This window comes from Odocoileus virginianus, chromosome 4 (genome assembly GCF_023699985.2).
Source record: "Odocoileus virginianus isolate 20LAN1187 ecotype Illinois chromosome 4, Ovbor_1.2, whole genome shotgun sequence".
Taxonomy (NCBI): Eukaryota; Metazoa; Chordata; class Mammalia; order Artiodactyla; family Cervidae; genus Odocoileus; species Odocoileus virginianus.
In genome coordinates, this window is record NC_069677.1 from 57,917,804 (window position 1) to 57,945,621 (window position 27,818).

The 27,818-nt window shown below is 44.2% G+C and overlaps 1 protein-coding gene and 1 pseudogene across 12 annotated transcripts in view; one reads left to right on the forward strand and one right to left on the reverse strand.

Moving 5' to 3' along the window:
- The window catches only part of HPS3 (HPS3 biogenesis of lysosomal organelles complex 2 subunit 1), a 60,857-nt gene extending 33,653 nt beyond the window's left edge, over positions 1-27,204 (reverse strand). For 9 of the 12 annotated variants that reach the window (XR_011487324.1, XR_011487325.1, XR_011487326.1 and 6 more), the window contains exons 1-10: positions 26,862-27,203; positions 18,204-18,695; positions 17,261-17,432; positions 17,074-17,159; positions 12,648-12,840; positions 10,039-10,120; positions 7,533-7,687; positions 5,451-5,559; positions 1,742-1,923; positions 506-686 (exon numbers count right to left, since the gene is read on the reverse strand). Coding sequence is in view for 7 of the 12 variants with exons in the window: in XM_070466608.1 (XP_070322709.1) it covers positions 506-686; positions 1,742-1,923; positions 5,451-5,559; positions 7,533-7,687; positions 10,039-10,120; positions 12,648-12,840; positions 17,074-17,159; positions 17,261-17,432; positions 18,204-18,695; positions 26,862-27,078 (1,869 nt within the window). In the remaining 5 variants the exon portion in view is untranslated. Of the gene's footprint in view, positions 1-505; positions 687-1,741; positions 1,924-5,450; positions 5,560-7,532; positions 7,688-10,038; positions 10,121-12,647; positions 12,841-17,073; positions 17,160-17,260; positions 17,433-18,203; positions 18,696-26,861 lie in introns of all 12 variants that reach the window. The other 3 variants (XM_020911651.2, XM_020911634.2, XM_070466609.1) reach the window with 2 other exon arrangements.
- Positions 3,561-4,794, forward strand: LOC110149271 (small ribosomal subunit protein eS6-like; annotated as a pseudogene).
- Positions 27,205-27,818: the final 614 nt, after the last annotated feature.

Here is a 27,818-nt window from a genome sequence, read left to right on the forward strand (position 1 = left end):
GCGAGAGAAAGCCTCAACAGGGACGAAGACCCAGACCAACCGAGAGGTAAAGAAATACAGGGGGGGCTAAAAGCAATCCTCAGAGATGTCTGAAGGCCGCTGGGCCAGGACTTTATAGAACAGCTTCAGACACCTGGAGAGAGGGGCAACGAGGGTTTTGAAAAGGGCTGCGGATGAGAAGGCGGGCAAGGCCCGGGCTCTCCGCCATTCTTCTAGAGACATGCCACCGTCACACACGCAGTGGACCACACCTCGACCACAGTGGACCACGTCTCCCTGTCTATGCGGCCAGAAAGTATGAGAAGGTGATTCTAAGTTCTTTTTCCAGCTGTTATCCTATGAGTATTATTAATGAAGAAAAGTGCACCCTAGTTACTTTTAGGAAAAAAAAAAAAAAAGACTATACTATGAATGAAAAGACTTCACTTTTTAAACAGAAGTGCATAAACAGCTAAAGTGAAAAGTTAAAAATATTAGATCAAACTAAGCAGGAAGCTGTATTCACTTCACTTAATTCTTCATCCAGGTTTTCAGAGAGTGAATGATTAATATAGAAGATTAATCCCCGCTCGTATTTCTGTGATCCATCGTCTACTGCCCAGTCCACCCGGGCCAAAACTTCCGCCATAGACAAACCAGACATCTTATAGTATGGCAAGGCGAGGTGGGAATGCTGGGTTTCAAGCCTAAAGGGAAGGAAGTGGGGAAAAAAAAAACCCTCAGATTTGTCAATTTTAAGTTTGGATGTCTAACACATTTGATAATAAACGAGATTATGCTTTCCAGAAGACACAAATACTTTTCTGTGGCCAGCAGGAGCGGGAACAGATTCCTAAGTTTTGTTCTGCAAAGTCATTCTAATTAATGTAGCTTCTTTTTGCTTGCTCATAATAAAATCAGAGGAAGAAGTGAATTTTAATATTCATAATGCGGCTCTATAATAATGGTGTTTATAAGCAGGAAAGTCTCAGTTGCTCAGTCATGTCCAACTCTGTGCGACATCATGGACTGCAGCCCACCAGGCTCCTCTGTCCAAAAAATTCTCCAGGCAAGGATACTGGAGTGGGTAGCCATTCCCTTCTCCAGGGCATCTTCCTGACCCAGGGATTGAACCTGGGTCTCCTACACTGCAGGCAGATTCTTTACCCTCTGAGCCCCCAGGGGAAGACCCTAAGTAGGAAAAGCGTTTCATTAATTTATAACGACTCCATGGTTCAAGTAAGCCTTTAAAACAGTTATATTAAAAAAAAATTGTAAAGATCATTCTCAAAAATAGAAATCATTAGTCTTCCCAGTGTCCTTTTCTGACATTATAAAACCATTGATTACTAAGATTAAAATCACAGACTGTCCAACTGGGATCTCTCCCTTAAAGCTAAGAGGCAATAGATGAGTAATACAGTTGTCTCAGGTATTTTCACTGGTCATGCCCCACCACCACCCAAAGGCCTGAAAAGAAACTTCAAATTTCTAAATTAACTGATGGGAGACACAAACACTGCTCATCTAATAAACTGTAAGTCCTTGAGTGGGAACAGGTCATGCTCATCTCTCTAAGCTTAGCACAGTACCTGGCACACAGGATGTGCTCAGCAAGTTCTGCGGAATAAACGAATAAACACATCACAGCCCCTCATGTGTCCTCCCATCTGTCAGGTAGCTGCCGGAGGTGGAAGAGTTGGTAAGTTACACCTGAAGCTCAGGTGGCTTCCCTAACGAGCTTCCAAGCAGCATCACCAACCTGCTGTAGCAGTCGCCAAGGTGCCCACAGCTTTCTTTAAACGCCTCTAAAAGCTCTGCCTCTTCTCCGGGCTCCAGCTGACTGGCGTCCATCAGGGCTGCTCTCACTAACAGGTGAGCCTCGCTGAGCAGGTGGATGCAGCTCTGGGTTTTTGCAGTCTTATAGGCGTTACTGTAGTCTACCTAACACACAGGGGAGGCAAGCCGTTTATGATGCTGAAGACATCGCCCCAGGGTCTCCCAGGCCTGTAAGTTGTTTATAAAGTTACTATCTGAACACGTTAAATCCTAAGAAATAAAAAGGGGTAATTTATCATCTGATAAGGCTTAGCTAAAGTGGCTTTCTTTTCCCCCACAATCTATGAGCCAGTTTATCACATGCATGACTGTAAATACTCTCCTGTTAAACAACGCTAGTCATCAGAGAAAGCACAATCAGTACTATAATACTAATGACACTGTTAACTCAGCAATAATTTGATCACTTGATACAGCTAATGAACATATCTGAAAGACTTAACTATGTTTAAAGTTCTAAGATTTAAATCTTTCTCAAACTCAGATTGAGCATCCTTCCTTTATCTTAGTTTCAATTGGTGAACTTAGATTCTGCTACAGCTATTTCTATAACTCATAGTGGCTTTATAAAAACTTTCACTAGCTCATCTGAATCAATCAGTATTTTTAGACTCCAACAGGCAAATCATCTGGATGATGTCTAAGACTTGCAATTAAATAAGACTGAAAACACAGGACAAAGCTGATAAAATTATCAGCACTAAAGTGCCAGGGACAAATCAGGCCAAGCCTTCACCTGATGACCAAGTGAACACTACCAGTGACGGACAAAGGAATATCCTGCACCTCTCCATGTGAAACTGAGAAAGACACAACGTCACCTACAGAGAGTTCTGGCCCAACTCTTTGTGACCCACTGGACTGCAGCCCGCCTGGCTCCTCTATCCATGGAACTCTCCAGGCAAGAGTACTGGAGGAGGTAACCATTCCCTTCTCCAGGGGACGCCCCCGACCCAAGAATGGAACCTGGGTCTCCTGCGTGGCAGGCAGACTCTTTACTGTCTGAGTCAGCAGGCAACCCAGCCAGGAGCACATAACCTCAACCTGATCATGAGAAAAGAAACAAACGAAACGAAGTGAAAAAATAAGTGTTTAAAAGGTGGAGGAGGAGAAGTATTTTTCAAAACTATCTGTTATAAAACAAAGAGTGAAATCTAAAAACGCAACAAGATAGTGAAAAAAAAAAAAAAAAACAAAAAAGAAACAGTCTTACAGATACAGAGAACAAACTGGTGGTTACCAGTGGGGGAAGGAAAACATAATGGAGTAAGAATAAGAGGTACAAACTACTACATATAAAATAAATAAGCTACAAGAATATACTGGATCACAGAGGGAATATAGCCAACATTTTATAGTAATTGTAAATAGGCTATAACCTTTAAAATTGTGAGTCACTATGTTTATACCTGTAACTTACAATATTGGACATTAACTATACTTCAACAACAACAAAAAGAAAACAAGAGAAGTTTTTTTAATAAAACAAAGGCTATGAACCTATTTTGGATTAAAGGAGGCTAAAGAGACATGACAGTTAAATGCATTACTTGATTCCTAGACTGGATCCTGGGCCAGAGGATGGGGGAGATGCTACTAGGCCATTACTGAATCAATTGACAAAAACGGAATATGAACCATAGACTAGATAAAGTATTGCGTCATTCTTAAATTTACTGAAACACATGTGTGTGCTATAATTGTATAAGCAAGTATCTAAATTCTTAGGAAACATGCATTGAAACATTTAGGGGCATTAGGCTAGGATATATGCAATATACGTTCCAATGGGTCAGAAGAAAATATGCAGGCATGTTTGCATTTAGAAAGTACAAGAGTGCAAAAAGGGAGAGAGAGGCTTCAGAATGAAGTTGAACATCTTTCCGGTCACTGGTTTCCAGAAGCTCACTGAAGTGGATGATGAACAAAAATTTTGTACCTTCTGTGAGAAGCTTACGGCCACAGAAGTTGCTGGTGAGGCTCTGGGTGAAGAATGGAAGGGCTATGTGGACCCAGTCAGTGCTGGGAATGATAAACAGGGTTTCCCCATGAAGCAAGGTGTCCTGACCCGTGGCTGAGTCTGCCTGCTACAGAGTAAGGGGAATTTCTGTTACAGACCAAGGAGGACTGGAGAAAGAAAGTGCAAATCTGATGGGGTTGCATGGTGGATGCTAACCTGACTGTTCTCAATTAGGTCATTGTAAAAAAAGGGAAAAGGATATCCCTGGACTCCCTGATACGACTGTGCCTCATTGCCTGGGGACCAAAAGAGCTAGAAGAACGCGGAAACTTTCCAGTCTCTCCCAAGAAAATGAAGTCCGCCAGTGTGTTGTAAGAAAGCCCCTAAACAAAGAAGGGAAAGCACCAAGGACCAGAGCACTCGAGATTCATTGTCCCATTACTCCGCGTGTTCCGCAGCACAGACGTGGGTGTGCGGCTCCAAAGAAACAGTGTGCTGAGAAATAAAGGAAGAGGCTGCAGAATGGCCTAAGCTTCTGGCCAAGGGAATGAAGGAGGCCAGAGAAAAACACCGGCAACAGCTTGTCAAGAGACAGAGGCTGGGCTTCCCAGGTGGCTGAGTGGGAAGGAATCCACTTGCCAACACGGGAGACGCGGGTTCGGTCCCTGATCCAGGAAGACGCCACACGCTGGAGGACAACTAGGCCTGCGCACAGCTGCTGAGCCTGTGCTCGCGAGCCCGTGTTCCGCCACCACTGAGCCCACGAGCCGCAAGCACTGAGGCCTGCGTGCCCGAGAGCCCGAGCTCCACGAGGGCCGCCACCGCAACGGGAAGCCCGTGCACCCCAACTCGAGCAGCCCCTGCTCGCTGCGACTGGAGAAAAGCCGCACAGCATAGAAGACCCAGCACGGCCGAAAGTAAAATAAATAAAAATGTTTGAAAAGAGAGAGAGAAAGAGATGGAGGCTGTCCTCCCTGAGAACGTTTACTTCTGAGTCTGAACCCAGTCAAAAATGAGATGGTCTAAGAGTCACAAATAAATAAGATCTGACATCAAAAACAAAGGAGAGAGAGAGAGACAGAAGCATAGAGGGTATAATGTTGACTATGTTGACTACGGGCAAATCTATGTGGGGAATATACTGACTTTATTTGTACTATTCTTATTCTTGCAACTTTTCTGTAGATTTGAAATTATTTCAAAATAGTTTATAAAAATCATCAGGGATGGATATACAGCTGTCACTCTTAGAAAAAGAATAAAGATACCCACAGGACAAAGCTACAAGTGCTGCGGTGCGCTAGGACCATCTATTAACATTTCAAAGAAGTGTGAGACGCAGACATGTGATCTGAGATTTCTTTCCGCTCCATTTCATGATTCTCTTGCCAGGGTTCAAAGTAAAGGTCGAAGGCTATTTATGTTTAGACTGGCTAATCAATTCCCATAGGAGAGTGGGTATGGATAAGGGAGTCTTATTTTAGTCATGGGAATTTCTCTTAGATCCTCAAATGTCACGAGCTGTGAAAACAAGAAGGTGAAGATATATACTCCTCTGTAAGAGCCTTGAAGCTGGCTGGCTGTGGCATTCTGAATCTATGATGCTTAGAATCAATTTCTAGCAATCAATTAGACTCTAAATTTCTACAAATAAGAAGTCTGAAAGGAGTACCATTTCTTTGTATAGTTGCACTGGTGAGATCGTATTCACAATATACAAATTCCACCCAGCTTCAGCTACAGGAGGTGTTTTGGGATTAACACTGGTACCTTTTCTAGAACTAAAAGCAAAACAAAGGACAAGAATTATAAAACAAGACATATTATTAATAAATGGCAATTTTAAATGGTAAATACCAGATACCTAAAATACTGTAACTATGACACCATTTTCATTTAGTATTTTCTTTGGTGCTTTAACTACACAGTAGATTTTGAGAGAACATCAGTGTACAACACCATGTTGGACGTACTACACAATGTTGTATGTACTACACTCCCGTGGACTGGTCCACAAGTATTCTTAAATGGGCAATAAGCTCAAAGAACAGGCAGGACCTCTCAGAAAGAGCAGAGACTTGGCTGTGAAAATCCCTGCAACCTGGTTCTCCCCAGCATGTGGCCTTCATGAGGCCAGGGCTGCTGGGAAAACATAAAACACAGAACTGTAAGTCAACTTAAAGCACTATCTTATTTCCTGCTTTCACTGTGTGAAGCATTTTCTGTAGTATGCAGTCTTTTCGGTTCTAATGAGGGGGATGAAACTGGAGCCTATTATACAGAGTGAAGTAAGCCTGAAAGAAAAACACCAATACAGTATCCTGGTGGGCTGCCGTCAATGGGGTCGCACAGAGTTGGACACAACTGAAGTGACTTAGCAGCAGCAACGCATATATGTGGAATTTAGAAAGATGGTAACGATAACCCTGTATGCGAGACAGCAAGAGAGACACAGATGTATTGAACAGTCTTTTGGACTCTGTGGGAGAGGGCAAGGGCGGGATGATATGGGAGAATGGCACTGAAACATGTATATTATCATATGTGAAACAAATCGCCAGTCCAGGTTGGATGCATGAGACAGGGTGCTCAGGGCTGGTGCACTGGGATGACCCAGAGGGATGGGATTGGGAGGGAGCTGGGAGGGGGGTTCAGGATGGCGAACACATGTACACCTGTGGCGGATTCAAGTCAATGTATGACAAAACCACTACAATATTGTAAAGTAAAATTAATTAATTAATAAAAAAATATAAAAAATAAAACACAAAGTTTTGGCCAAATGAATTTTCAAATAAATTAAATTTTTTAAACCAAATAAAAAATATAATACTTTTAAGACATCAAATGTATAAGATTACAAGTTATTTTTCCTCTTGCCAGAAAGCTTTTAGGATCAGTCAATTTTAGACCACTTTGTGCACACTCTGAGGACCAGTTACTCATGGAAACCTGGTTATTCCTGCTGGTGGAACAGAGCGCAGACACAAATAATTAAAAAATGCAAAACTACAGTGTTTGACTTGAAATACACTCTATGTTCCTCGCCCCCTGCCCCCAACAGATTTCTCTCCTACTTAAATTTTCCATAGAGGAATGTTCAAATTAGATTGCATTCCCCACCACTAAACTCACAGTATAGGAGACATGGACTAGAAGCATAACCACTTTGGAATTAACCATTTTATCCCAGACAACGTGAAAGCAGAAAACTGAAGTTAGAACTAACCTGAGCTTAGAAGAATGCACTTTTATCTTAAGGTAGCTTAACATATAATTTATACATCATGAATGTGTTTTTAGGTAAGAAATGCATTAGTTAATTTCTTTTCAAGTTGAAATACCAGAAAAAAAAAAAAAAAAAACTCTGGATAAAAATATAGTCACTGAAAGGTCAAGGAAGAAAAATAACAAAGAGCCCTGTAGTTTGGATTAGCCTAAGAAGCTCGATCTCGCTCATTAATTACACAGAAAAACATGTCCTTTAAATTCTTGTACAATACCACAGATTTTTACTGAAACATTTTTATAATTTATTTTCTTCTAAAAGCTCACAGTCAATTACAAAGGATATTATAGAGAATATTAAAAGTTTCTTTTCTTACTCTGGAAAAAGAACACCTATAAAACCCATCTGATCATTTAAATTTTTGATTTATGAAAAGATTAGTGAAGATGTACACAGAATATATCAGTAACACAATTCATTCCAGAAACTCTGGCAAGGATGTCTGGGGGTGATGGGCATGCTTACAGAAACCTCTTGGGTGACTCTCTTCTCTCCGGAACAGTTTCAGGGTCCGCCTTGGTCAGAAGTACAACGTGGTTTTTAAAATGACAGATGGCTTTCAAGCCTATGAAAAGCTGTATTCTTAAAGCACAGACATCCATACTGATAGGTGGGCAAGCCTAGTAAGGAAAAATTCACAAATTAAGCCAAGGAATGAAGTGCATGAACTTCAAAAACTTAAAAAATCAATCTATTGGATACAATCTCCCCTTTTCAGTCTCTCCCCGCTACTCAATCCAAACTCCTACTCTTATCAGAGCAAGAGGCTATCTTATCTAAACTATATAACCAACTAGCTCATTCATGTGCCCACCAAAGAGGTCCTCTGTCTGTGCTGACACTGACCTGATGAAAGCAGAGAGCCCCCCGGAGCCCTGCCCTGAGCCAGTTACTGCCACCCAGGAATTCCCCACTAACAGTGGGCTGGCTCAGGTGGTGCCTTTAAATGGGCTTTTAGTCAGAATCAGACACTATAAAAGGGCATTCTACTGCTCGTAAAATACACAGAAAGGTTTCTCAGTGGACGGGTGTGCAGAAGTGCAGGCACATTCAAATGGCCCGTGAGCTCTGCAGGTACGAACACCGCCTGGAATGGCTCACAGGCTGGAGCTTGCGAGGCCAACTGGAGGAAAGCCTGGCCCAGCAGACAGCCCCCTGCCCTTGAAGGAAACAGTCACCCAAGCGGCACGGATAAGAAGCTAACCAAGGCGCTCTTCCTGGGACCCACAAAACGGGGCTGCCAGGTCTACCTGTCTCCTCCACTAGTGGGGTTTCGATTCCAAGGTCATCTTCCTTGTCCCTTTTGTACAAAGTGCCTGGGGACGACCCGCCATCTGTTTTTGTTGTTCCTATGAACAGTTAAGGTGGCCTTGGTGATGCTGAGCCAGAGTTTCAGGGGAAAGGGAAATAAAGATAGTGTGCATTATGGGCCTCTCTGAGGTTGTGAAACCTTCCTCAGACACCACAGCTTCCAAAGCCTGAGTCAGCAAGGGAGCAAAACGACAGTGTGCTCGTCCGGGGGCGTCTGGGATTTCAGGGTGCTGGAACTGCAGGGAAGGGGAGGCCAGGAGGGGTGAGCATCACTGTCCTTCCCTCTGCCACCTCCAGGGACCAGCCTCAGGGGCAGCGTCCGCTACTAGCTGCCCATCTCCCCTCTTTTCTCCCTTTCCCTCTTCTGTGCTTCTTCCTTCTGGTTTCATGAGACTGTGAGAAGGCCTGGAGCTGAGATTTGTTTTCAAATGCAAACTGACGCTCCTCAATCTGTTAGGTACCCCTCACCCCACCATCACTACCTCCACAAGCCTCGGTCTTCCTGAAGTTTAAAATAAAACACAAGGCAAGATGGGGTGGAGAGAGAGGAGGCAAGAGACAAAGAGTCAGTCACCTTGCCTTGGGTACTAGGGACATAACCATTATTTTTAAAATAATCTCTTGAAAAGGCTATGTGTGTATCTTAAACCCAGACAGAAGGGCATGGGAAAGCTGGGATTCCAGCTTCCCAAGAGGCTGAAGGTAGGCAGTGAGCCTGTCAGCAGCAGAAGGTGACAGGCAGCCCACAGAAGAACAGAGAACTTGGATGTGATTTCCAGAAAAAGGCAGCACACAGTGTGGGCGACAGCGATGGTGGGGAAGTGTCTCAGACACATTAAGCACCATACACCAGCATCACCGGACACTCGGTCCTCCAAAAAGAGGTGTTCCGGGTGCCAGACGGACAATACTGAGTGAACAGAGGCCATCATGATGTGGGGGTTCCCTGAAGCGTGGATGTGCGTAACAAACACTCATCTCAGAGGTGAGATTGCACACGATGAACATGATGCAAATCATCAGTGTATTTCTGAGAACAGAAATTCAAGGGCAGAAAATAGAGAATTTCATCATAAAATTGTCTATTTGGCGGTCAAAAGCTTTTCAGAGACTAAGCAGATTACTTCTCACTAAAAACGAGATTACTGATCGAGAATATCAATTAACACTAGATCAAAACTATGGAAATACAGAACACTTGTTGCAGGCTTTGTAAACTGACAAAAGAATTATCAGTATATCCGATAATGGTGTAAATAAATCATCTGAATGCACTGCACTCACTTCTGTGCTCTTAGATATACAGATTTTTGAACTGTTTTAATAGCTCTATACAACTGCCACCAACACTTCTGATCAAAATGAATAAAACTGTAGTATACTATAGTTGTGATGTGCCCTCTCTGAAGTTACACTATACATATTCTTTACCGAATTTTAAAAACATGCATTATATCTAAATTCTGAATGACATGTTTTCAAAGTAACCTTAAAAATTACCATCTAAACCATGAACTGCAAAATGCTTACCATTTTACATCCCAAAGCTCTAACTGAACAAACAAGACTTTAATGTCCGCCCAGCTCAGACGCCAAGAGCGTGAGTTTGCAAGCACTCATGTTTGACCTTTAGGCTGCACGGTCATCAGCCAGCTCTGACCTTCAGGGTGGTGTCCACATACGGGTCCTCCTCCCTCGCGGCCGCCGCACTGCACCGCACCGTGTAACACTGCAGGTTGTTGCTGAGGAAGAGGAGAAAGGCCGCTGAGCAAAGCGGAGGCCAGGGACCAACATGCCCGCTGCTGGGAGGATGTCCCAGGAGCACACAGCAATGAGCGGGCTGGGGAACACCCCAGTACTCATCAAACGCTGACTAGTCAGGCTGCTTCTGAACAAGGAGATCACCTCAGGGACCCTATGGAGTGCTTTTTTTAAGCACGTAACTGGTCCCCACTGTGCCCCTACCGAATCACCATCTCTGGGGGCTGAATCTGTCTTGTGCTGAGTCACTCGGTCGCACAGACACTTTGCGACCCCATGAACCATAGCCCACCAGGCTCCTCTGTCCATGGGATTCTCCAGGCAAGAAAACTGGAGTGGGTTGCCATGCCCTCCTCCAGGGGATCTTCCCGACCCAGGTCTCCCACTCTGTAAGTGGATTCCTTTCCGTCCGAGCCACCGAGGAAGCCCACGGGGGCTGAATCTAGACATGTATATTTCTACAAAGCCCCTGGTGTGACACACACTCCTAGTTAAGAACTATGGATCTGGGTCAATACCCTTATTTTATTTACAGAATGATGGCTCGGGGACCTGCCCAAAGTTCAGACAGGTGACAATCAAAGCCAAAGTTAGAACTAAGTTCCCTGATTATCATCATCTCAGGATGAAATGCAGCCTGGGTTGTGCTGGGCAACACGCTCAGATCAGGCAAACTCTGAAGGAATCTCCAGAATCATGCAGTCCAGCAGCTTGTTTTCAAAGACTATAGAGCCTGCAAAGTCCATGGTTGGTCCAAGTCCTCTTTGGAGAATGGAATCAAATAAGACCCAGGTCTCCTCATGTTTCACGATCCTCTTTTCACAACTCCAGGCTACATTCTGCACAGCAAAGCAACCTGGAGACTTCAGAGTAAGTGCCTGTGTCCAAAAACCTTGACAGGGTTCCTTCTGATATTCCCTAAGCACCTCAAACTCCAACACCTAAACCACACTTCTCTTCTGCCCCACACCACACCAGCCTCCATGCTTTCAGAAAGGCAGGCTCAGGGCTTCCCTGGGCAGCTGGTGATTGAGACTTCCACCTTTCAATGCAGGGGCTGCAGGTTCGATCCTGCAGGGATCCTGGTCAGGGAGCTAAGATCTCACAAGCCTTGTAGCCAAAAAAAAAAAAAACCAAAACATAAACAGAAGCAATACTGTAACCAATTCAATAAAGACTTTAAAAATGATACACATACCCCTCCCCCGCAAAAAAAAGCAGGCTCAAAACTGATGGGTTTTCTCATGTCTCCTCCATCCCCAGTATCCCACCAGACGTCAAGTCCTGTCATCCTCTCCTGTCCTTGCTTCCTTCTCTTTTCACTGCTACTGCTATGCCCAAATACAACCCCTCACTATCCTCAGTGAACCATCCCCATAGCTCATTAGTATGTTCAAGCCATCCTCCACTGTGGCCACCATCCATTTTCCTAAAGTAATGCTCTATTCACATCCTTTTCTTTGATCAAAATCTAAAAAAATTCCTTAATTTCCAAAGCCCAAGTTCCCTCTCGGGCACTACTTTCCCCACTTTTCTCTGTTTCAGCAACTTTAAAGGACATTACTATACAAGCCTCTGGAAACTGAAAAGACCAAAGACCGCTCCCCTCTCCCCCGTGCCAGAGAGGAGGGGGAGAGGGGAGCACCCCCACCGGGAGTGGGTGTCAGAATCTCCTCCCGTAGCCTACGACACTTCCATGGAGCCTTAAGACATGTTCACAAATCTCCTAGGGTCTGTGCCCTTGTCCGTGCCTCGCATCCTCTTACGTTGCTGTCTGCATAAAGCAGAGGCTGTGCCTTATTCATGGTCGGCTGGCCGGAGGGCTCAATGCAGTGCCTTGCCTGGAACCTGAACTCAAAAAAACAGGAAATAAAACCACAAGCCTTACTTGCTGCTGAGATAAAAGGAAATGAGATTAAATTCAGGAACCCAGTTCACATGCCAGCTTACCAGGAGGATAAGGCAACTCAGAAGACCCACCAGCGATGGGCCACACGACCCGGACCAGCCCCGACCTCTGGACTCTCTCCCCATCTACACTACTCAGAGGGCGGAATCAGGCAGGCCTTCTGAACCCTTTACAGTCCTAAAGCATATCAATGAACTCGACTCACACAGAAAAGATGTGACAGCAGTGAAAACAAAATTTAGGAACTCTAAAACTGAAGAGATGCCCTGACTGTTGTCAAGAGCCCCCACTGACTTTTCATTGGAATTCCCTGTGAACATCTTCCCTCATGGAGAACCTTACCCGTTCTCAGAAAGATCCCCATCCAGTTTAAGAAAACAAAACAAAGGCAAAACCAGAATTTAAACCTCTGACGTTGAAAAGGCCGTTATGAGCCATTATTTAAAACGAAATAAATAAATAAATAAACCCCAGGTGCATATCATTAATTCAGAGTGCTCTCCACTGGTTCACATAATTTCCATCTAAAGATTTAGGAAGCACCTCAGGGATTTACAGAGAAACAAGTGACTCAAAAGCCAGCAAGGGACTGGACGTACCTCGTGATGACATGCAGGAACTGTGGGGTAAGCACTGCCTGCTGAGATTTCTCGGGATATTGGTAGACCGACATTAATTCAACAGATTTGACAACCATGTACAGGTAGCCCACATGAGGTAATGAGAAAAAACAGAAGAGACTCAGCAACACTTTTTCCCGAGATGAACTTTTTCTATCAGAAGTAAGAGACCCTGTGTGCAAAAAAAACAACAAACCACAAAACCAGTAAAAAAAAGGAACCAATATTTTTACTTTTCTGTGCAAAAACATCTATAAACAGATAACCAAAGAGTTGCTAAGGTGCTTGTATAAGAATGCCAGTAAAAAAATGAAAAAAGTGATATAATTAGAATATCACCATTTTGAAACCCTTAGTAAATTAACAGATCTAGGTAATCATCATCAATAGTTGTTAACATCACAAAAAGAGCCAACCTGATACGACCTACTTCCAAGATAACTCAAGACTACTTGCATTACCAAAAAAAGAAAAAAAAAATGATCATCACCATTATCTGATCAAGTCTTTGACCAGCACTGTCAATAGAAATAAAATGTGGGCCATATATGTGATGCAAGGTTTTCTAGTAATTGCTCTCTAAAAAAATAAAAACGGGCAAGATTTTTAAAAATATATTAACCCAACATATCCAAAATATTATCATTTTGATACATAATCAATAAAAAATTAATGAGACAGTTTATATTCTTTTTTGTTGTACTAAGTCTTTAAGACCTAGTATGAATTTTACACTTAAACCATATCTTAATTTAGACTAGTCACACTTCAAGGTGCTCAAATAGCAACACTGACAAATGGATACCATACTGAACAGTACAGCTTTAGATCACAGGGAAACACAGGGCATATAGGACGATATTAAATGACACTGCGGGGAGTCAGTCAGCAAAATTCAGATTGTGGGAAATTCTGCACTAACAGTCCAGTTTCCTGCTAACTAAACCACAAAGAGAAAAGAGAGAGGAAGGCAGAGCCTGTATAACAGAGAGACAAAAGACACAGGAGCCAAGTGCAGGTATAGAACCTCACTTGGAATCTGATAAATTGCAGAGAAAAATATTTAGACAATCAGGGACATTTGAGTAACTGGTGGGGATTGGATGATATCAAGTCATTTCTTAAAAACGTGAAATGACATTTGGGGTTTTTGCTTAAATAAAAGAATCCCTTGCCTTTAGAAACATATGCTGAAATATTTATAAATGAAAAGGTATAAACTCTGGGATTTGCATCAAAACAATCTGACAGGGGGCAGGGGGTGATTACGAGGCAACACCGCTGAAGCGGTGTGATGGGGACCTCGGGGGCCACTGTACTATTTTTCTGTATCTGTGTGCCTGAAACTTTTCATAATCAGTGTTTTTTTTAAAAAAAAATAGCTCTGATTGATGCCCTTCAAGGACACATTAATAACAGAAGAATGTATAAAAGAGATAACTAATGAGAACCTACAAAAAAATAAAGATGAAAATCCAATTACTACACTCTCCACAACTGGCATAAAACAACTGATCCAGTTTCTACTTCTTGTTCTTTCCTACACACATCTGTGCTCTAATCACAAAGAGAGCCGCTCACTTATCTCCAAACATACATGATGATCTTTCACCTTGCACATGTTGCTTTCCCTGAGGTAGTATCTTACCAGAATCTCCATCTTCTAAAAAAAAAGAAAAAATTTTTTTTTTTCACCTTCTAGAACTTTTACGCATCCATCAGGGCCCAGCTCACATGGGCACTGCCCAACGCCGCATCCGTCCACTGAGTAAACATCCATCAGGCACCTATAACATAGCACTGCTCTGGGTTCCGGGGGTACCCCAGTGCGCAGGGCAGCGTAACTGCACTCATTCTGGTGAGGGGGACTGGGGCGGAGAATGAACGCTGCCATGTGCGGGGAGGGAGCGGCTTCAACTGAGAAGTCTGGGAAGTCCTCTGCGGCGAGGAGCTACTCGAGTTGTGAGCAGAAGACACCAGTCTTGCCAGCTCTGAGGGAAGTACTCTGCTCTGAGCACTGGAAGAGTAACCAGTAGATCTTAGACCAGACTGAGCCTGGTGTAACCTAGCATCAGAGAAAAGCCAAGTGGCTGGACAAACATAAGAGGCTGAGCGGACAAAAAGAGCTCAGGGTCAGGGTGATGCAGGCCGTGGAGAGGATCTGGGTTTTGTTCCGGTGCTTCAGGAGACCCTGGAGGAGAGCCAGCCCCCTAAGGTGGCTGCGGGCCCTCTGGTCTCCTGCCTCAGGAGACCCTGGGGGAGAGCCGGCCCCACGGGGGCCGCGGGCCCTCTGGTCTCCTGCCTCAGGAGACCCCTGGGGGAGAGCCATCCCCACGGGGGCTGTGGGCCCTCTGGTCTCCTGCCTCAGGAGACCCTGGGGGAGAGCCAGCCCCACGGGGGCTGCGGGCCCTCTGGTCTCCTGCCTCAGGAGACCCTGGAGGAGAGCCGGCCCCACGGGGGCTGCGGGCCCTCTGGTCTCCTGCCTCGCAGGACACCCTGGAGGAGAGCCGGCCCCCTAAGGTGGCTGCGGGCCCTCTGGTCTCCTGCCTCGCAGGACACCCTGGAGGAGAGGCGGCCCCCTAAGGTGGCTGCGGGCCCTCTGGTCTCCTGCCTCGCAGGACACCCTGGAGGAGAGGCGGCCCCCTAAGGTGGCTGCGGGCCCTCTGGTCTCCTGCCTCGCAGGACACCCTGGAGGAGAGGCGGCCCCCTAAGGTGGCTGCGGGCCCTCTGGTCTCCTGCCTCAGGAGACCCTGGAGGAGAGCCAGCCCCACGGGGGCTGCGGGCCCTCTGGTCTCCTGCCTCAGGAGACCCTGGAGGAGAGCCGGCCCCACGGGGGCTGCGGGCCCTCTGGTCTCCTGCCTCAGGAGACCCTGGGGGAGAGCCGGCCCCACGGGGGCTGCGGGCCCTCTGGTCTCCTGCCTCGCAGGACACCCTGGAGGAGAGGCGGCCCCCTAAGGTGGCTGCGGGCCCTCTGGTCGCCTGCCTCGCAGGACACCCTGGAGGAGAGGCGGCCCCCTAAGGTGGCTGCGGGCCCTCTGGTCGCCTGCCTCGAAGGAGACCCTGGAGGAGAGCCGGCCCCACGGTGGCTGCGGGCCCTCTGGTCTCCTGCCTTGTTACACCTCCCTCTCCCAGGCTTCTTTCAGTTCCTCACGCAAAGACGCTCCACTGGCCACAACCAAGCCTGCCCACCCATCAGCCCCATTCACTCTTCGGGTCCTCTTTCTCAGGAAGCCTTCCCCGACCCCCAGTGAGGTTCAGGATCCTTTGTTACACATGCTCAGGGCAGGATTCTTCTCTCACAGGGCACTCCCACCAGTGTGTAATTGTACACGCCTTCTAATGTTCATTCCACTCACGCGTGCTTCCTCCCACAAGACAGTAAGCTCCATGAGTGCAAGGACTTTGCCTACTTTTGCTCATTACAGGAGCCCTAGTATTCAGCACAAGACCCAACATAGTAGATACTCAATACACATTCACTACAAAAAAGAAAAAAAAAATACATGCATAAGTTTAATCAGAGTAATATTTATACCTTTCCCTAGCCAACACCTAAAGATGCGAAGCAGGCCAGCACTAAGTATAGAATTCAATAATGATTCTTAATCTGGGTTGCCCAGGAGGTTTAAAAAATACTGATGCCCTGGGACTTTCCTGGTGGTCCAGTGGTTAAGACTCTGTGCTTCCACTGCAGGGGGCACAGGTTCGATCCCTAGTCAGGGAACTAAGATCCCACATGCCATACAATGGGATTTAAAATTTAATTTTAAATTAAACTATCTTTTAAAAAGTTAAAAATATATATATATACTGATGCTCAGGCGTCAGTTGACCAATTAAGTCAGAATCTCCAGCATGGGGAGTTCCCTGGCCATCCAGTGGTTAAGACTCTATGCTCCCAGGGAAGGGGGCACAGGTTTGACCCCTGACTGGGGAACTAAGATTCCCATGTGCTGCACAGCATGGCCCAGTATGTTGAGTCTGAGCATCAGTTTTTTAAAAAGCATCCAAGGAAGGCCAATGTGCACAGAGGCTAAAAACCACTGCTCTTAAGTGAACTTCCATCCAGCCCACATTTTCCCATCTGGCTCACAAGGCCATCATTAGCAGCTCTGGCAAATGACCCAGCTGGAACCCAGATGAACCTCAGCTGTAACAGGGCCCTGATTTTCCTTCGGGGGCCTACTGACCATTTCAAAAAGAGAAATGGGTTTTGTCAGTCATCTCCTCTCCATGGCTTCTCCCAGCAGACATGATTTCCATCTTGTGGGCTCACTGTTACTTGCTAAGGAATCCGTCTGAGGCCACAGGGAAACCCAGAAAAGCCTAACCTGTTGCTCACATCGGACTCCCCGCTCCGCCTGGTGCCTTCCAGCTCACTGCACTGCAGCACTCTCATACTTACCTGTTTGGAAAATGGGTAGAAGCTGGAGTGAGTGCAACCTGACGTCATCAGACAAGAGACACGAAGAAATATCCGGAGCGAAACGCCTGCGAATTTAAAGAGAGACAGAGGAGAGGAGATCTAATCTCCACTGCGTTAAGCAGGTAAAGATATAGTAACTGCTGGTGAATAAAAAGCCATCTAGTACCTATAAAGCAGGTGCCGAACATGGAAATATTTTATTTTTTCATCAGCTAATCCTGTTGACTCCAATGTAACAGATATTCCCGACTGTTTGCTTTTTTCACCAAGAAGTTCCATGGGCTTTTGGCAGATAACAAAATCATCTGACTCAAGCTGTGAAGTGTCATTACTGGTGTCTTAAAAAATAAAATTGAAGAAAATTATGTAGTAACTCCAAGTAATTTTCAAATGCCAATTAGATTTCACCACATCCCTCTACCAATTATAGTATTTATACACACACATCTCATGTATTTATAAGGCACCATGGTTTTGAAATGTCTTAGCACTTAATCATTCTTTCCTCACAACTGACAAAGTAAAACAGGACATGATCATCATCCCCACTTTATACATAAGGAAACAGAAACTCAGAGATGGTGTTCCTAACCCAAGGTCATTCAATTAGCAAATATGAGGACTGGAACTAGAAACTGCTCCTCTAGCAGTAGATGTTTCATTATTTTCAATGACAAATATATGTTGAAATACATTTATATGCTACAGAATACATCACATGCTACAGGATAAGACATGGACAGCCAGATCAAAAACCCAAGTCCCACGTATTAGGAACATCTATGTGTGTGAAAGTCACTCAGTCATGTCCAACCCTTCGCGACCCTGTGGACTGTAGCCTGACACGCTCCTCTGTCCATGGAATTCTCCAGGCCAGAATACTGGATGGGGTTGCCATTTCTTTCTCCAGGGATCTTCCCAACTGAGGGATTGAACCCAGGTCACCCACATTGCAGGTGGATTCTTTACCGTCTGAGCTGTCAGGGAAGCAACCACATCATAAATAATGTGGCTTGGCAATATACATACTGGAGCCTTTCAGAGATTGACAAAAATAAGGGTTTTTCTCTATACCCCAAACAAGAAAGTAAGCTAAATTCATTATTTACCTTCTGCCTGTTTCATGGGATTGGTGGTCTTACGTGGATGGTGGTTAACACTCTCTCTGTTTTTGGGGTCTGACTCCAGTTTTACAATTAAGACTTCTAATTCTGACATGACAGCGACATATCCAACACAAAAAGAAATTTCGGCAGGGGTGATGTTATCTATGTGGATAACTAAAGAACGTTCAAAGTCCAAAATTGAGAATTCTTCATTAATGATCTGATACTTCAAACTAAATAAGACTAGATTATTGCTGCAGCCAACAAGAAGGTCTCCTTTCACAGGGCAGCAGGAAATGCAAAGGGGGGCCTCAGAAAGCGGCATTTCCACAATAGACATCTGGTCTCTGAAGGTTTCGCTGAAGGGTGCTTCCACGTCATGTCCGACCATCCGGATACACACTCGGGAGTTTTCAGTCCTTTTACTTCTCCAGTTTACATAAGCACGCAGGAACGTAGCTTTGTTTTTCTCTTCAATTGCTACCAAATAATCTCCTGAGAAGGAAATAAGATTACACTTAGAATTTCTCATTAGAAACCACAACTTACCTTGCATCATGAAAAGGAACTAAAACAGAATCCTAATGTGAATGGTTGAATTAAAGATGGACTAGAACAAAAAGCTCCAACACTTTGGCCTCTTGATATGAAAAGCCGACTCACTGGAAAAGGCCCTGATGCTGGGCAAGCCTGAGGCAGGAGAAGAAGGGGGAGACTGAGGATGAGACGGTTGGATGGCATCACAGATTCAATGGACACGAGTTTCAGCAAACTCCGGGAGATGGTGAAGGACAGGGAAGCCTGGTGTGCTGCAATCCATGTAGCTGCAGAGCCAGACACGACGTGGTGACCAAACGACAGAACAGAACTCTAAGTAACAGGATCTCAGGTGTGTTTTTAATGGACAACAGGCATTTAGGTTCTGAAATACAATCTATCCCCATTTTACTCTCTTATTTAGTTGCTAAGTCGTGCCCAACTCCTTTGCGACCTCACAGACTGTGCCCCACTAGGCTCCTCCGTCCATGGGATTTCCCAGACAAGAATACTAGAGAGGATTGCCATTTTCTTCTTCAGGGGATCTTCCCCACCCAGGTATCGAATCTACGTCTCCTGCATTGCAGGGGCATTCTTTACCACTGAGCCACCTGGGAAGCAGTTAATATCTTAAGAAGACCTATTAAATATTCATGTAGCTTACAGAGAAAGTCTATGATTTATTTCTACGGTAGCTCTACATGTTATTATAGCTCTGAATCTGGAACTCTAACAAAGTTCTCCTGACATAAAGTGTTTGCTATTAGAGTGATGCCAAAATTAGGTATAAGGAACTCTGAAGAGATCAGTGGAACGTACACTGCTACCTCTCCCCTCCCCACAAGTCATATTTTCATGTCAACTCTGAGAAATAGCATAAAGCCACACATATCGAGTGAAAGTTCAATCCAAGTCAGTTTTCCCTTAACTGTTGATTTTCTTGGATTTTCTAAATTACAAAGTAATTTTCGAATTATTGTTTGTTATGAGAAGTCAAAGTGATGAAGAGATATAAAATGAAAAGCAGAATGATCTTTCCCCTGCAGTCCAATCCATGAGGAGCCACTGTTAACACACACAGCTTGGTATGTGTCCTTCTAAACCTTTCTTTCATAGAAACATAGATCACAGAGTGGTGGTTTGTCACTCTTGCTTTTAACAAAATGGAACATATTAAATATATTTAACAATCTGCAATTTAAAAAAGTACCTGAAGAGGGAGGGGACATATGTATAATTATGGCTGATTTGCATTGTTATACGGCAGAAAGCAACACGACATTGTAAAAATTTAAAAAACAAACAATAATAAAAAATAGTAAAACGATTTTTAAAAATTACCAATTTATTACCAAGATTTCCACTATATTTTTCCCTCCAGGGACGATACATGGATATCTAATGTCCTTTTCATATACGTGCAAAATATCCTGTATACACCTGTGTCAGAATTTATTCAGCAGTCCACCTGCCGATATACTACATTTAAGTACTGGGCTGACCAAAAACTTTGTTCTTACAGAAATACCCGAGCGACCTTTTTGGCCAACCCCAAATTTCCAGCTTTTTTGTTTTTGCCACTATAGTCTATGCTGTAATAAATAGGCCTATACCTATATATTTATTTGAAAGTGAAAGTGAAAGTCGCTCAGTCATGTCTGACTCTTTGTGACCCCATGGACTATACTATAAAGTCCATGGAATTCTCCAGGCCAGAATACTGGAGTGGGTAGCCTTTCCCTTCTCCAGCGGATCATCCCAACCCAGGGATGGAACCCAGGTCTCCTTCACTGCAGGCAGATTTTTTACCAGCTGAGCCTCAAGGGAAGCCCAAGAATACTGGAGTGTTAATTTCAATGTTGTAGATTTTCAAAAGTAAGACTATCAGTCAAAGGGTCAGTACATCTTTAAATTTAATAGATATTGCCAGATTATAATCACAATTGCATATTACAGATGCAGATTGCCACCAGCACTATTTAAACAGGCCTGTTCCCCCACATCCTCACCAGCACTGATTCAATATGATGGAGGAAACAGGACTCTCATGGATATAAATATCATTCATATTTTCCAGACCACTTATAAAGCTGTTATATGTTTATGCAGCCATGAACAGTTTCTCTGCTACAAGTTATCCACTTTTTTTTTTATTATTATATATTGGTTTGTTTTTCTTATCAAGTAATAGCTGCTCTCTGGGTAAAAAGGATATTAATCCTTTGCCGGCCATGAAAAGCAAATCACTTTTGGTAGTCTGTAGTTTGACTTTGCTAAGGTCTGACTTTGTATGACATCTTTTACCATATGGAACCAGATACGTATCTTTTCCGTCTTGGCTTCTGTGTTTCCTGACTTGTTTAAACAGTCTCTTGTGTCTGTCAAATTACATAAACACACTCTTACATATTCTATTTGGGGGGGGTGTAAGTTAAATTTTTAATCTTTAGAACTTTCTGGGTTGGAGGGGAGAAGTCACGGTTCTCTCAAATAGAGAACTCACTAAATGCTAGACATTATTATGTAAACAAGCCATTCATTCTCCAATGAACTGACACTGAAATGCTGTGGTTAGCACAACTGATTCCCACATACAGATGCAGCAAGCAAGTGGGGGCAGCCCTTTTCTGTAGACACTCAGTGGGCTGGCCAGGCGCCCTCTCCTCTGGGACTGAGCCAGGCTTCAAGACAGGCAAACCTTCTCCTGATGCTGGTTGCTCTGAGGCCACAGACTGGAATCCTGCATCTGTTTTCTCCCCAGAGATCCTGATGGCTGTTTAGTCACTAAGTCGTGTCCGACCCTTTTGAGATCCCGTGGATGGCAGTCCACCGTGCTCCTCTGTCCACGGGATTTTTCCAGGCAAGAATACTGGAGTGGATAGCCATTTTCTTCTTCAAGAAATCTAGGTGGAATACCTAACTATACCTTGTGGGTTGCATACACTGGCTCACGCTGATCTAGAGAAGGTCTGATGGGGTTGAGAACCATGTGGCCTCTGTCTTCCTTAAACTCTCTCAGTAAACACATTAAACAAAAAAGTTTTTATTGTGGTAAAATACACATAACACAAAATTGACCACTTTCACTATTTTTAAGTGTACAATTCACGGCATTAGATACATTCACATTGTTATGCAGCCATTACCACCATCTTGAAAACTTTGTCATCTTCCCCCAAACTCTGAATCCACTAACAATAACTCCCCATTCCAACCCTCTGTACATATATGTCTTTTACTATTTACATAATACAATAAAGCACCAATGCTGAAGAGCATGAGTTATGTGCAAATACATAAATATGAATTATTTGTACACATCTGCAGATCTAGCTCAGAACTAAGGTACATAAAATTGAAAGCAAAACTAAATGTGTGTAGAGTAAAAGTGAAAACCAGAACTGAACATCAGAAGTACTGCCTCGTGAACACAGACTCTGGCAACCACCATCCACTTGTCTCTATGAATCTGACTATTCTAAGGTGCCTCATAAGTAGAATCATACAATGCTTGTCCTTTAGTTTATTTCACTTAGTGTATTAGGTTTATTCACTTAGTGTAATGTCTTCAAAGTTCGTTTGTGCTGTACACGTATCAGAGTCTCATCCCTTTTAAGGCTGTATGGATACACTGCATTTGGTTTATCTGTCGAATACCTGGGCTGCTTCCACCTCTCGGCTCTAGTGAAAAACGCTACGTATACTGGTGTACAAATGTGTGCCCAGGCCCCTGCTTTCAGTTAATCCGTGTGTACACCCAAAAGTGAAACTCCTGGAGAAGGGAATGGCTACCCACTCCAGTGTTCTGGCCTTGAGAACTCCACGGACCGAGGAGCCTGGCAGGCTACATACAGTCCACGGGGTTGCCAAGAGTAAGACACACCTGAGCGACTTTCAGATGTGGAAATTCTATGAATTTTTTCAGGAACCATCGTACTGTTTTCTACAGCAGCTCTATCATTTTACTCTTCCACTAGGAATGTACAGAGGTTCCAATTTCTCCACAACCTCATCAACACTTATTATTTCTATTTGTTTTGATAATGACCATCCTAATGGGTATGAAATGGTATCTCTTTGTGATTTTAATTTGCGTTTCTATGACGATTAGTGATGTTGAGCATCTTGTCCTGCGCTAGTTGGCAACTTAGATAAATATCTATTCAAACTCGGCCAATTTTCAAATTGGGTTGTTTTGTTGTTTGCTGAGTTGTAAGAGTTCTTCTGAATACTAATCCCTCATTGGGTATATGCTTTGCAAATATTTCTCCCCTTTTCTGTAGACTGCTTTTTCAAATCAGTTGATAGTGTCCTTGGATGCACAAAATTTTTTAATTTTGATGACAGCCAATTTTTCCATTTTTTCTTTGTTGTCAATGCTTTGGTGTCATATTCAAGTTACTAGTTACTTAATGAACTTTAAAACTAAGAATATTTGTTTAGTTATAATAAAAGGTTTTATACATTTTATTTTAGAAAAATATAAGCTTTTTTTCATATGTCTACAAATATATGCCTATTATTGGTAAAGTCTATATATCAACTGTTCATATGTAATTTGCAAACTATAGATAGTACCTATGTTGTCTTAAGTTTTCAAATTAATAACTTGTTTTGTAAACAATGAACTAGAACTTGCTAAGTGTGTCTTCCTGATAAGCCTTATAAACAGACCTTTAGAGTTCTCTCAGTTAATCCTCACAACCCTTCAAGGCAAGATCCCCTTCTCCACTTCACAGATCAGGAATCTGAGACTCAAATAAGCTAAGTGAACTAAAGTTGCTCAGTCGTGTCTGCTTCTTTACAACCCCATGGACTGCACAGTCCATGGAATTCTCCAGGCCAGAATACTGGAGTGGGTAGCCTTCCCTTTCTCCAGGAGATCTTCCCAACCCAGGGAGCAAACCCAGGTCTCCCACATTGCAGGCAGATTCTTTACCAGCTGAGCCACAGGGGAAGCCCTCAAATAAGCTATTAGGCAACACAGCCAACAAATGATGGCACTTGGGCTTAAATCTGGATCTGGTGAGCTCCAAAGTCAATGGTCATTCCATGCAGCTCTCAAAATGTTAGAAAGGAGATATAAGTCTAGAGGATTCTAGCCCTTCATAAGAGAAAAGAATTAAACTTTTCAAAGCATTATGTGCTCAGGGCTTTATTTTACTTATTTTATGACAGCTTCTGTCTTTATTAAGTAAATTTAAAAATCATTATTCTATTTATTCTCAAGCTGAGAGTCATTGATTTAAAAAAAAAAAAAAGTAAACTTTTCCTTTTACGTGGCAAGATCATAAGCCTGGTTAACACTAATCCCTAAACTAAAAGGCTGCACTCCTATGACAAAACAATTATCAGAAGGCAGAAATAATATACAATGAGTCAAAATATGTTTTATGACTTAAAAAGTTGAGGGAGGGTAGGGCTTTGCTGTTCAATTGCTAAGTCCTGTCTGGTCCAACCTGTGGCAATCCCAAGGACTGCAGCACGCCAAGCTTCCCTGTCATTCAGTGTCTTCAGAGTCTGCTCAAACTCATGTCCATGGAGTCAGTGATGCTATCTAGCCATCTCCATCCGCAGTAGGGCCAAGGGGGAGATAACAGACATTCTAGGGCTCTTTCCTGCACTTGGGCTATGTGGCCTTGTCCTCTCTGCCCCACACCTCCAGGCATCCCTTAAACAAGGGTCCAGCACCAGACGTCCCTACACAGCACTCCACTCTGGCCACAGAGATCTTTCTTCCTTGAGAGCAATGAGTTCCCAAATCTCTTCTTTCTCCCTTCACACAGAAAACCTAAAGTAATTTCAATTACTGATGATGATATTAGGGGCCCATCCTTCAAAATTTCAACCTACATTCTACCACCTCCAATCTTTATGAAAGGAGCCTGGCATCCTGCTAATTAGAGACAAAAAGAAATTGAAAATGTTTTCTTCTTGTTTAAGAATCTGCAAAGCATTTATAGTAAACAGAAATTGCTGATCTAAGATTCATTTTGTTTTTATTGGGGTGAGAGTAGGGGAGACACTGGGCGTAGAGCAGGAATCCCCAAGTCCAAGCCAGGGTTAGTGGGAGGAAAGAGGCCAAAAGGAAAAAGCTGAGATGTGTTAGAGGAGCTATCTGGATATCAGCATATCTAGCAGTCCTCTACCTACAATTTGGAAGAAGCTGCAGCCAAGCATTAAGTTCAAGCTGAAAGTTACCCTAGAGCTATCTGACTTATGCTAACACCATACCACATGACTTCCTTTTTTTAAGACAGTCAACAGAATTACAAAAGCATCTTTGTTAACTTCAAGGCATCAGTACCACCATGCTACTCACTGCCTACGGCAGTCAGTATGGCTCTAGATCAGCGATTCTCAATCCTGACTGAACAGGAGACTCACCCAATGCTGGGCCACACCCCCAGGTAACTGTTACTGCTTCTCTGAGATCCAGGAATCTTTTTAAGCTACCCTAGATGATTCTTAAACACCAGTAGAGGCATCAAAGGATTCCCCAGAATCACCACTACTGACAGGCAAGAAAGTTACAGGTTCATAGAGTGCCGGTCACTTACAATTCTATATTAAATGTCCATTTGGAAGAATGGGGCCAATCATGTAAATAGTGGTTATCTGCCCCCCATCAGCACACACACACATACTAATGTTTAAACTGGTGAGCTTGTCACTCAATAGAGCTCTTGAAGGTAAGAATTCATAGGTCTAAAAAGGAGGTGAGGAAAACTACTAATCTTGTGAAATGATTAGGAGAGCAATATTAAAAATACCAAAATCAGAGCTGTCTGTTGACAGAGAATTTACAGATCTAATAAGTGTTTTTCAAACTGGTCTGCAGACCTGAAGGCCCCTATTGATGTCTAAACTATTCAAAAAGAAAAAGTAGTAACAATATCATAAATTGTTCATAAAGCAAAGACATCCAAAGTTTGGAGCTAGGTGTTTTTATATAAATAATAGACAGTAAATAATAGGGCTTTACCTTTTTTTTAACATGTATCTTTACTTGACAAAATGAACAGTCAGATACTGCGTACAGTAGCCCTGCAGTTTTTTTTGCTGATCCACAAAATTCCAAGGTCTGGAAATCACTGATCTAGTTTTCCACTTAAAAAAAAAAAAAAAAAAAACAAACACAAACGGAGACCCAAAAGTTTCTATAAACTCACACACAGTCAGTTGTGGACAGAGTTTAGACAGAGCCCTACAATCCTCCAGGTTCATGCTCTTCACTTTTTTAGTAAATACCTCAGTCACAGGTTTTTCCATCTTAAATACTGCAATTTATTGAAAAGCAGAATTCAAATTTTAAGTGTATTATTAGACAATTAAAAGAATTCTATGGTGAATTCTTCTGCAAACTGAAGTACCTATTTCTACCTATTTGCATCTTTTGCCGGGGTTGGAGGGGAGGGCTTGCACTTGGCATGCAGGATCTTGGTTCCCCACCAGGGATCAATCCACGCCCTGTGCAGTGGAAGTGAAGAGTCTTAACCACTAGACCACCAGGAAAGTCCTAAAGTGCCTATTTTTAAATTTGGATATTTCTAAAATAGGGATATGCCCACTCAGTATCCCCTTGGCACTGCCTCACATTTCTAGGGGAAAAGGAGTAGTGGATGCTACTTTTCTGGGGGGAAAGGGGCCTAAGACCCGAGTTCTACTTAACACTGATTTAAAAATCAGCAGGTCTTGTGAGCTTTCAAAAATTGACAGGAAACAGATTAAGGACAGGCCGTGAGTTGGCATAAGGGTTGCAGACGGGATTAACCAGGGGGTTCAGGATACCACTCTCCCTACTTTTGTATGTACTTGTTTGCTATAATAAAAGAGTCTCACTTGGTTCGTTTTGGTTTCAAGTGTCTGAGTTGACCCAACCAAGGGCCTTTCCAGCGAGGACGCCAGCAAAAACCACCAGCATTTCCTCGGCCCACCAGAGGCCTGCTCTCACCTGTGGTTGCCAGGACAACTGCACAGCTCTCACCTTCCATCAGCCGCCAGACCGGGCGAGACCACCCTACAAGCAGGAAGTCTTCCCTACCCAGAGCTGCTGGCGGCACTCAGTCCTCTAAGGAGGCCCCAACGCTGGGGTGAGGCGCCCCTTCCCCCGCCCCTGCTTACCGGCTTCGCTGTAGGCCAGGCGCAGCACTCTGCCCAGCGTGGAGAAGACACACCTCGGCTGGCACAGCTCCTGGCCGACCACGGTGAACGCCTCCACCTTGCAGCCAGCCGCCACGAATAGCGTATCGCGTCCCCCGCCGCAGAAGCGCTCGGGCTCCAGCTTGCAGGGCACCACCTGCTGCGAGCCAAACGGGTGCAGGTTGTATAACTGTACCATCCTGGCGACCGGCTGCGGGCCGCCCGGCGGTGCCCGCTCCGGCCAGCCAGCCCCGCCGGGCCCTGGGAGACCCCGCGCCAGCCGTGCGGGCTGGACCACTTCCGCGAGCGATTGCAACGAGCCGAGTCACGTGAGCACCAGGCCGACCAGCCTGCGGCGCCGATTCTTAAAGAGGCAGCTACACCGTGAGGGTGGAGCCGGAGGTGAGGACGCGCCCGCCCGCGGCCGCGCCTCGCTGGATCTCGGAAGCAGTATGTCTTTCCCTTAATCTTTTCATGATACTGGTTTGGGCCGGGCGAGATGTTTAGGCCCTTGAGGCCGTTTAAACACTTGATCATCCGTTGTACCCTTGTCTACTTGCCGCAGCCTGTGAGCTTCGGAAGAACAGGGCTGCACAAACTGAAGTGGAGTGCACACAGGTCAACTTCGGGCTAAACCGAAGAGTTGTTTGGAAGCACTGGATATCTCAGAATGGTTTCGTTGGAAAGGGGAACTCCTAGAACGTGCTTGGCAAAATAAATATTTACTGAAGACGCGTGGATGTCATCTAATGAACTCCAGATATTTGAAAAAGATAGTTTGAGCCCAAAGGATAGAAGGACTAAGGATGGATCCCATTGGTTCTCACTCCAGTTTGCCCAAGGCTCATTTCAGTTTAGTTCAGTCACTCAGTCGTGTCTGACTCTTTGCGACCCCATGGACTGCAACACGCCAGGCCTCCCTGTCCATCTCCAACTCCT